This window comes from Vipera berus (assembly GCF_964194415.1).
Source record: "Vipera berus genome assembly, chromosome: 4".
Classification (NCBI taxonomy): domain Eukaryota; kingdom Metazoa; phylum Chordata; class Lepidosauria; order Squamata; family Viperidae; genus Vipera; species Vipera berus.
In genome coordinates, this window is record NC_138206.1 from 98,331,103 (window position 1) to 98,342,646 (window position 11,544).

At 38.1% G+C, this 11,544-nt stretch overlaps 1 protein-coding gene across 1 annotated transcript in view; it reads left to right on the forward strand.

The window, feature by feature from the left end:
• The window catches only part of PCCA (propionyl-CoA carboxylase subunit alpha), a gene marked incomplete at its 5' end in the record, with an annotated part of 233,369 nt that extends 222,322 nt beyond the window's left edge, over positions 1–11,047 (forward strand). Inside the window, 2 exons of the mRNA XM_081326398.1 lie at positions 9,170–9,247; positions 10,702–11,047. Coding sequence (XP_081182524.1) covers positions 9,170–9,247; positions 10,702–10,770 — 147 coding nt within the window. The 3' untranslated portion in view covers positions 10,771–11,047. The remainder of the gene's footprint in view (positions 1–9,169; positions 9,248–10,701) is intronic.
• Between the last annotated feature and the right edge of the window lie 497 nt (positions 11,048–11,544).

Consider the following 11,544-nt stretch of genomic DNA (forward strand, 5'->3'; position numbering starts at 1 on the left):
TCTGATTTCTGTAGACAAAAGAACACATCTTTAGCAAACACGGCCTTTTATCAATCAGAGCATGCTTAAAATATTTCCAAAATTGTATCCCCACTTATTTATTCCCTCTGGCTATTAAACTAACCCAACCTCCCAAAGGGAACCCTGGACATTTCTAGAACCTCTGGGAACAGTTGTGTTTTGGATAAGTGGGGGTACAATGATTGGTACTTATTGCTGTCAGGGGAACATCTCTGACCTTTGGTTAATCAAGGGTCAGAAAATCAGGGATGCGCTCTACTGAAATTCATTCCTTAAAGGAGTATGGCGTAAAAAGTTTAATAATCATCTGTCAAGCATTGTTAATTGCTGCTAATTATATTTTCAACCCGGTAGCTCCTGTTTCAGAATTAATGTGTATGGGAGAAATAACAGTAAGTACTTTTTTATATGGATTTGAACAATATCAGGGCTACAGTTAGACACATAATACCAAGAAATCACTAAGAGAAAAATTTAAGGATGAACAGTAGCCAAAACAATTGGGTGGTTGCAAAAAGGGACAGGATATTAATAGAATAAACATGATGTTTAAACTAGGATGGATTAAAAAAACTTCTATTTTTTTTATTAAGCCCAAACACACACTCCTTTGTCTCACCTTTTTGTTTGAGAATGCTGTGTAAATATGTTGGTCGCAGCGAATAAATTACTTTGTAATCAGAATTTGTCGCTGTTTTCATATAACTATAGCTTGTAAGTATAGGATTTAATTGTTTCAACTACCATTGATCCCAACATGGCTGTATGAATGTTAAGAGCAGTCACTATTTTGACACAATTTCTTCTGTGTTCAGACTGAAGATGATACTAAAATGAAATTCCAACTATGACTTTGACTTGCTCAGATCCAAAGTCTTGCCTTTTCTTATGCACAATTGTTTTATTTTATTGTTTTGTTTAAAGTTACCTATGACTATTCCCAATATTAAGAATCTTTCTAAAATATAGAGGCCTTCTGAAAATGAAATGGCAGCATTTTCAGTTTTGCAGACAAGTCGGTGAGGTGGATATTGATCCATCTTTTTCTGGAGCCCCAGCGCGCCAGAAGGTGATACAGTCGAAAGTCCTTGCAAGTCTTCCGAGCCTTCTGTCTAATTTGGCAGAAAAAAACAATGTAGGGCAACAAAAGAATAATCTTATAGCGTAAGAAATCTCCATCCCGCCCTCCTCCTCCATCCTCACTTACAAAAAAGAGGCTTAATTTTTTTTCCAGCTCCACACAATGATTTGATGCTCACTCTTGCATTGAAACAGTTGCTGTCGTAACAGGCAGGAAACAATTTTCTTTTAATTGCTGAAATGATTCGGAAGTGCTTCGTGTGCTGCTTCTGTGCAGCAGATGCTGTGCATTAATTGGCCTGTGCAGGACTGACCCAGGCTTCCTTACAGCAGGCCCAGTACTAGGCACAGGGTTTAAATAGCTTATTTATTATTTTGAGGAAGCTGGCAAACATGGTATGTTCTTGTATGTGCTGTATTTCATGGTCTGCTGTTCCAATGTCAGGAGAGTTTCCAGCCCTGGTAATGTATTAGCAGCAGGTCATCTGTAAATAGCATCCATCAGAAGCCTTTTTCCCTCTTCCCCCCCCCTGCCCCGGTCCAGATATACCAATGACTGATGAACCTGTCTTTTGTATGAATGTTTAGCACAGTAGAAAGCCATATGCCACTGGCACAGTTTCTTGCACAGGCTTTCCAGTGGCTAGAGAGTGGCAGGGTGGGGTGGGGTTGGGGAATTGTCTTCTTGCTTTCACATCCTATCATTTATAAGCAGTTTGCCTTTTCAAAATAGTTCCAGATTTTGTGAATGTGTGCATCTCATTGACGCTGCAAAAAGTGGGATGTAGGGTTACCTAAAGACAATTTGACTTTTTTCTCATTGTATTCTTTAGCCAGGATATTATTAGGGCTTGTCCTTAATAGGAAATCTTGTTTTGTAACTCCCCGTCTGTTCTAAGCAGACCTCTCCCCATTAGAAGGTCCTCCCTTGTGTGGGAGGACCACAGCTGTTACCGTAAATCTCATCCAGTAACTGTATAACCCCCCATTTTGTGGTTCTGAAGGATGAAATTGAGAAATGGAATACGGTGCACTCATCCTTTACCTCTCCAATTTTAGACCCTTGCACATCATTTTCATGCTTTTATTCCAAATCAAACTACATTAGTGAGCAACAGCACTCTCGGGCTCAATGTGTAGCATCAAAGACCCATTTTTTCATTGCTGATATTTTGTTTTATTTCTTCCCTAAAGGCTGGGTGACTTCATTGTCTCAAAATCTGGGCTGCTTCTTCAAGGTTTCGTAGCTGATTCAAAAGAGAGAAAAGATGAAGTGTTTTCAAATAGAATTTCCACAAAGCAAAGAAAGCTATAGCTTAAATGTTACAAAAGGAAAATAGAAAGCTTACAGTCTGACTTAAGATGTTTCCATTTCTTTAAATCTTTGTGAAAGAAGTGGATCTATCTCGTTATGATGGAATATTGAGGCTTTAATAGAAATAAATGGATGAAATCATTAGCACAACAAAGCAAATGATAAGCTTGAAGATAAAAGTCTCTGGGGAAAGAGTTCTCTGAAAATAAATAGGACTTGATAGATTTCCATATCATTTATAACTTCCCTTAATTACACTTGGAAGACTTGCCAGTAAAACTGGAAAATTGGCAGCCTATATCCATTATAGCAATTTTGCCAACCATGGCAAGCAGCTGGCTTTACTGGATTTTATTTCCCATCACTCACAATTAATCATCAGCTGAAACTCTTCAAAACATAGCAATACTGTGTGACATTTGGGGCTCCTTAAAATGCTAAAATCTGCTGAGTAAATGGGCCGAGGTTTCTTTCCTTCAAGCTAACTCCTTTTGGTGCGAGGCAGACTGCTGCTTAATGAATGCCACTTTGATAATCAGAGGCGAATGTGAACCTTGACCTGGTGTCAAAAGGAGAGGATGCAGCAAGCTGGGCGAAAGATACGAGAGTCAGATCTCCAAACTTTACACCAATTAGACAGAGTGGAGAAATACATCAGGGCCGATTGGTTTTATCAAAAAGACTTGCAAGGCTTGTGACTATTTTCTAAGCCTAACACTGAAGATACCCTGTCACAATAATTAAGTCTTGATGACTCACAGAGGTAATAGGGAAGTGGGCCAGGTTCACAAAAATTGGTCTGAGACCTCATTGTACCTCTAAATGTCCATAGAAAGACCGTTAGCAATCTTTTATTGTTATTCTTTTTTGTGCACAAACTGTGTACTTCCAGTTTTTAAAAACTATTTATTCAAGAAGCCCTGCCATATTTTAATTCTTTTTGCATAAACCTCAAGTTTAAGCCCACATTTTGTTTTCTATTGCTATAATGAACAGCTATACTTTAAAAATGGAATTTGAAGAACTGATGCAACACACCATTGAATCTGATGTTATGCTTCATTTTAGAATGAAATATTAAATATTATTTTTTACATTTATCTTTAATCCCAGCACTTTAGATTCTGTTTCTTCTGAGTATATATATATACATATGAAATTGCATTTTCTTTTTTTACATTTGCCTTTTTTAGAAATCAGAGAATATAAGGCTGAAATTGGTATTGGTGAATAAATTTTTTTGATTATACTTGATACATTCCTTTCCCCATTTCAAACCTCCATTAAAACCACAGCTGATATATAAAGACACATTTTAATCAGAAGTGAATTTAATTAATATAAACTATACCATTGGATATGATTTGTATATATGTATACCTTTTTGCCAGCTCAATCTCTCTGGAAAAGTTATTAGGTTTTTAAAAGCTGAACTTAATCCTTAAATGATGAAAGAGGATATTTTAGAGATCTCTTAACATATTCATTTTCCAGCTTAAATAATACAGGCAGGCAAAAAGATACACACAATTATGCAGTGAAAGAAACTGAACAAAGCCCTAGAGAATGAATGAAGTAGGAAATTGTGAGATATTGGGGACTAATTTTAGGATTTGCTGTTTTGCAACACAGTAGGAAGAAAAGACTATAAAGGATTGACATAAAGAACAATTATTAAATGTGGTTGCTTTAAGTGACACTTTCCACTAAAGCCATTTTAAACAAATTAACTATTATTAGAAGTAAAGCCAGTGTTTAAAGACTGGGTATCTATGGAAATACAGTTTTTTTCCCTCCTTCAAGGTAAAAAGTTAAATAGGTGAGTTTATCTCTAAAGGTTTCCAACTATTTTTTTGCTCTTTTTCCAAATACAGATTTCTTTTAGAATTCTTCTTTATTTGAGAACTCCACCACAAAATACCGAAGAGCTCAGTTTTAAAGGACAACCATGATTTAATACACAAAAATAGGACTGCCTTAAAATATATAAATAAGAACAAATTTGTTCTTATTTTTACCCACAGCATAATTCTCCCATGGAATAGAGGGTGTTAATTCAGTAGGAAGATCTGTGTTGTCCTGCCCATGCATTTATCCAATTCACACAGACCTTTCAACCTTAAAGAGAAAAGGCATGCCTATATTTCCAGGGGAGTTGGCTTATAGTGTAATATTCTGGCTTGGAAAACACATGGATTGGTCCTATACAGAGGTCAATTTCACATATAACTAATTCTGTATTAGGATATCATGTTCATGTAGACTATAGTATGTACCCCCAATATGAGGTGAATATTTATATTTCAGTTTATATACATTTGACAAAAGGTTCTGTGATTTCCTATTCATCTATATGTTGAATTCTGTGTACATCATGTATGATAGTGTAGATCAGTGTTTTTCAACCTTTTTTGGGCAAAGGCACACTTGTTTCATGAAAAAAATCACGAGGCACTCCACCATTAGAAAATGTTAAAAAATTTAACTCTGTGCCTATATTGACTATATATAAAGTAATTCTCTTGAATAGGAATCAAATAAACACAAAGAAAGTATTTTATAATTACTTTTCAATTTTTCCCACGGCACACCAGGCAACATCTCGTGGCACACTAGTGTGCCGCGGAACAGTGGTTGAAAAACACTGGTGTAGATGAAAAGATGGACAGCAAGGAAATGCATGGAAGGACCATGACCTTTTGTGTATAAAGCCTTGCAGCTAATGTATTACTCTTCAAGGACTCAGCAAATGAGGGGATGGAATTTATAGTCTTTTTTGTAAGTAAAGCAAATGATGGGAAAATCCTAAATGTTAACCTTTGCCCATGTTGAACTATTTTAATACAGCATCTTTTCAACTGGTAGATAATAACTCAAGCCTTTTAGGTCACATGATTGCTTGCAAACTTTTGTTGGGAAGTCACAGAAGTAAGATGACTGAATGCCCAGGGCCATTGTGTAAACAAAGTAACATTTTAGATTAGCAAATGGCAGATTTTTTTTAAAAAAAGAATCCCTTACAAAGAGATGAATATTTTACTTTTTTTGTACAAGTTTTATTAATTTTTTAATTTTACATTCAGGTATTTGTGAAGCAATACAGTGGTTGGGTAATCAAAAGTAAACAATAGCAAATAACAAATTATTTGTAAATAGCTCAAGTTGTGTCAACAAAGGTTCCTCTCTGATTCCCTTAGTTATAACATAATCAAATTAATCAAATTAATACATTTCTAATTGTAACATAATCAATTAGAAGTATTTTTAATATATTTTCACTTATACATATCCATGTCCTGTTTTCAAGTTTTCTAATTGCAATAGAATAATCTAGAATAGCCTATGATATATAAAAGAAAACTTAATTTTCGGGTAACCCACATTTCCCTATTTCATTAAAAAGTAATTATCCTGTCTACAGAACTTACATTGTTCATTTCAATACATTCTTATTTTTTACAAATAAATTATATTTGTCATCTTAATAATTCACCAATTATTAGAAAAATATCTTTTGTTATATCCTTCCAAATTCTATAATATAAATCAATTTTAATAGCCAACTTTCCTTTCCCTTAGACACCTAAAAGTTAAATATAAAATTAATTTATATCTGTATCATTACAACAAATATATTCTATATGTCATCTTAATAGTTCATCAATTATTAAAATAATGTATTTTATTATATCATTCCAGATTCTATAATATAATTCAGAGTTGTGTTCTAATAGCTTAATTTTGTTTTCCCTTAAAAGTCTAAAACCTAAATATAAAATCAGTTTAGATTTTTTAAAGATTAGCCCATTAAAAGAAATTTTTTAAGCTCTATCCTTACAAATCCCAAGAAAGAGACAAGTCTAATTTTTTAAGTTTAACTCTCGCCTTCTTTTTGTGCCAATCAGGCTTCCATATTGGTGCCTTTAGATTCTCAGATGCCTTTAGATTCTTCCTACACACATTGTTTGAATCCAGGGAGACCATCCAAATATCAGTTTTGCCAAGAAAGTGTCCCCTTTGTAATCATTGAAGTGTTGCTTTAATAGCTCAATTTTTGATGTTTGGTGTAATATTAGTTCAGTCATTAGTTCAGTCTGGTCTTTTTCTTCTTCTGATTCCATCTGGCTTAAGTAAGTAGTAGTAACTGGTGTTATGGTTATATTTTATTTTATATTTATATATTTTATTCGATTTCTATACCGCCCTTCTCCTGAGGGACTCAGGGCGGTTCACAGGGCATATATAAATAACGATACAAAAGTTAAAAGGAAATTAAACCAGTGCCCAATTAAAATACAACAATAATAAAATACTAAAAAACCAATTAAAAACCCATATTCCCCCATCAGGCCAGACCAGCCAATTCAAACAAGTGGGTCTTCAACCCGCGGCGGAAGGATCGGAGGTCTGATGCCATCCGGAGCTCAACCGGCAGTTGGTTCCATAATGCCGGAGCACCCACAGAGAAGGCCCTCCCCCTGGGGGCCACCAGTCGACATTCCCTGACCGGAGGCACCCTGAGGAGGCCCTCTCTGTGGGCACGCACTGGGCGGAGGGAAGTTGACGCTGGCAGCAGGTGGTCCTCGAGGTAACCCGGACCCATGCCATGTAAGGACTTAAAGATCATAACCAGGACCTTGAACCTCACCCGGAAGACAACTGGTAGCCAATGCAGCTCGCGGAGCAAAGGTGTAACATGGGAGTACCGGGAAACTCCCAAGACAACTCTTGTGGCCACATTCTGTACCAGTTGGAGCCTCCGAGTGGTCTTCAAGGGAAGCCCCATGTAGAGAGCATTACAGTAGTCAAGGCGAGAGGTCACGAGCGCATGAGTGATCGTACACAGGGCATCCCGGTCCAGATAGGGCCGCAACTGGCGCACCAGGTGAACCTGGGCGAAAGCCCCCCTAGTCACGGCCACTATATGATCTTCCAAGGTAAGCCGTGAATCTAGGAGGACTCCCAAGTTGCGAGCCCTATCCACGGGGGGTAATAGCTCACCCCCCATAGACAGCGATGGAACATTTTGAATGTCCCGGGATGCCGGAATGTACAGCCACTCAGTCTTGTCAGGGTTGAGTTGAAGTCTGTTCCTCCCCATCCAGACCCGAACCGCCTCCAGGCAACGGGACATCACAGCGAGGGCATCACTGGGGTGGTTTGGGGTCGAAATGAAAAGTTGGGTATCATCGGCGTATTGATGATACCCAACTCCAAAACCACGAATGATCTCACCCAGCGGTTTCATATAGATGTTGAACAGGAGAGGCGAGAGAACCGACCCCTGAGGAACTCCACAAACGAGAGACCTAGGGGCCGATCTCTGCCCCCCTGCCAACACCGACTGCGAGCGTCCCAGGAGATAGGAGGAGAACCACTGAAGAACTGTGCCTCCCACTCCCAATCCCCTGAGACGCCGCAGCAAGATACCATGGTCGATGGTATCGAAAGCCGCCGAGAGGTCTAATAGGACTAGGACAGAGGAATATCCCCTATCCCGAGCCCTCCAGAGATCATTCACCAGAGCGACCAATGCCGTCTCCGTGCTGTGCCCGGGCCTGAAACCCGATTGGTACGGGTCCAAATAATCCGCTTCATCCAGGACCAGAGGGAGCTGATGCGCCACCACACTCTCAACAACCTTCGCAAGAAAGCGAAGGTTGGAGACTGGACGAAAGTTGTTCAATACAGCTGGGTCCAAGGCAGGCTTCTTGAGGAGAGGTCTCACCACCGCCTCCTTCAAGACGGTGGGGAAATTACCCTCACTCAAGGAAGCTGATATAACCGCCTGGAGCCAGCCTTGTGTCCTCTCCCTAGCTGCATAAACCAGCCAAGAAGGGCACGGATCCAATAAACGTGGTGGAGCTCAGCCTCCCCATAATCCTGTTATCATTTGATTGGCTGGGTCCTCAAGGTACTGTATTTGAAGGCCTCTTGATGTTGCTTTCTTCGGGTACTATTGTTTTTTGAGTTGTAGGTTTTATAGTTGAGGTCGTGGTTTGGGCTTCAAGGTTCTCTGTAAATTGTATTTGGTGTTCTTTAGAGTCTGCTATTTTAATGTTAGTTTCCATTTCTTCTGTTTGTTTTTGGATTGTCAATTCATCATTTAAGGTCAAAGTTTGATTTGGTAGCTTTAAGCTGTCAGATTTATCTTGTAGTTTGGCTTTGATTTGCTCAGTCATTGCCAAGATTGTGTCCAGTATCAGTTTGTAGTTAAGTGGTGGAATATATTCCTCCATTTCGTTGATGTTTACACATAGGTCTTTCATGGAGGCTGTTTTAATAAAGAGTCAATGATTGTCCACCTCCAGTATTCCAAAAGATTGTTTTCAGTGCCAGGTGTTCCCAATTCTTATATTTGAAGATAACGTCAAGGACAGCTCTGTTATTCAGTCAGCTTTCACAATAAAAAAAAGGTTTACGTGCTATACCAGGTTTTGCCACAGGATGTCATCAATAGCATATAAAATAAGATGTAAAATTATTTTCCAGATTAATATGAAGCTTTTATTCAATTAGTCCATTCCCCCCCCCCTTAATTCACAGCTTACACAGAAAATAGGGTGGTAGATCTCCACAAAAATAAAATCTTTTTAATAGCTACAGGTAAATGGAATTGTATTATGGATTGTTAGCTGCCTGCTTTTCTCTACTAGCAGGATCCGAACAGAATCGCTTTATTAATTTTCTTAAGGAAGGAAACAGTTTGATGGTATATTTTTATTTTTTTTTAACATCTATTGCTTTTACCAGGTTGCAGTTGGTCAAGAAATTTGCGTGATTGAAGCTATGAAAATGCAGAACAGTTTGCCTGCAGGTGAAACTGGCAAGGTATGTCTTAGTTACACTCTTACAATCCTTGACAGGTTGAACATAACCTTATTTAAAGAAAGGATTACTCAGAAAATCTGGCATTACAGGGTATTATACTGAGACTGTAGTGGTATACCAGGACTTAAGACTACCAAAATGTTTACTGTCATAATTTAATAGCAACAGCGTTGTTCCCGGAGTGTTCCAGATGGGTGACCTTGAGCCAGTCACACTCTCTCGGGCCCAATCCACTGAATGGGGTGGTGGTTGTAGGTGGAAAACAGGACTAGGAAATTGTGTTGGATATGTTCACTGCCTCAAGCTATTTTCACAAGGCCCCGAAGTGCGTCCCAGTTGCCAAATGGCCAATTTTGATCAAGGGACCACAGAGATGCTGCCACGATCGTTAAGTAAGAAAAAAAGTCACTTTTCCCAATGTTGTGGTAACTGAACGGTCACTTAAACAAATGGTTGGAAGTCGAGGACTTAACTGTGTTACATGCGAGATTCTAGATAAGCTTTTCCCAGCCTTCATTTTGGTTGTGCCCCATTATGTCCCACAAAGTGTGTCTTGGTCCATCTTTTGCAAAGCCAAACTTTTATGTATTCTGCACATAGGAAAATGTGTTCATTCAAAGAACTGGAATAAGGTCCTTCCTTGCTTGCTACAACAAGACTAGCATATTTTGTTTGTGCTAGATTTATGTCCTGACTTTTCTTCCTAACCTCAGCAAACAATTTCCATGTTCATTCAGAACATTAAAATGAATGTTTAGGATTGTAAGGTATGCAGCGATGTAAGTTGATCTAATTAATAAATAATAAAGATAGCAGAATTATGGAATCTCAGATACTGCTGTGAGTTTAGAAAAGCCACAACTGAAACCAAGAAAAGGTGGAAAAGGCCATATTGGCTATCCCATAGAGCTTCTTGCATCCTGTTTTCTACAGAATGGTAGAACAGATCAGAAAATTATATATAGTGTTAAAGAATATATAGTCATGTATTGATGCAGTGTTTGGGTAAAAATGAAAACATGCAAAATGTACAGAACTTGTTTAAAGTTCTTCCAAAATACACTTTTTGTTAGGTATTGATAATTTCATGTTTATATATTTGATATAGGATTGACTATGTATGAGCTTAGGCGCATGTAACCCATTTGAAAGGGACTTTGTGCAGGGCAATGCAATGAGCAATGCAACCTTCCAAATCTGTTCCTTGAGAATCTGAGGCTGTCACTTCTTCAAAAATACACACTTCAACCCCTTCAAGGGGCTTCATACATACATACATACACCTCCCTCCACCACACGTACTTATATACAAAAGACACTTTGGCTAGGCAGGGTAATTGGGCAAAGCCACTCTAATCATTGGCAGAGTCTATTCACTAGATATAACTAACTGCAATTTAGAAATAAAAATGTGTTAAGAACCAATGTATTTTTTTTTTTTTGGTGTGCTGTAGGTGAAAGCAGTATACTGCAAAATTGGTGATACCGTTGCGGAAGGAGATAAACTTGCAGAATTGGAATAAATAATTTCTTTCTAAACCTGTCACAGTCGGAGTTGCCTATTTTATGGTCAACCAGAAATTAAAATGAATGTTTATGAAAGCCACTATTGCTATACCTTTTTACAAAGAACAGAACAAAAATGCATTTAGTTGATTTAGATCATCTTTCATAATTTAAATTAACATTTCCCTGAAACTTCCCTTCACTCCATTATAAATATTTGTATATATGAAATTTGTAATTCTTTTCATTAAATCTATTTACATGGACAAAATTAATAAAATCAACATTTTGCCGTATAAACTATGTGTGATGTTTAAAGTTTTTAAGATTGTGTGTGTGTGGATGTGTGTGTATATATATATATATATATATATATATATATATATATATATATATATATATATATATATATATATATATATATATATATATATATATATGGACAGGGACGCGGTGGCTCAGTGGGTTAGGACGCTGAGCTTGTCGATCGGAAGGTCGGCAGTTTGGCGGGTCGAATCCCGAGTGCCGCGTAACAGAGTGAGCGCCTGTTACTCGTCCCAGCTTCTGCCAACCTAGCAGTTCGAAAGCACGTAAAAATGCAAGTAGAAAAATAGGGACCACTACGGTGGGAAGGTAACAGCGTTCCGTGCGCCTTTGGCGTCTAGTCATGCCGGCCACATGACCACGGAGATGTCCTCGGACAAGCGCTGGCTCTTCGGCTTTGAAACGGAGATGAGCACCGGCCCCTAGAGTCGGAAACGACTAGCACGCATGTGCGGGGGAAACTTTAC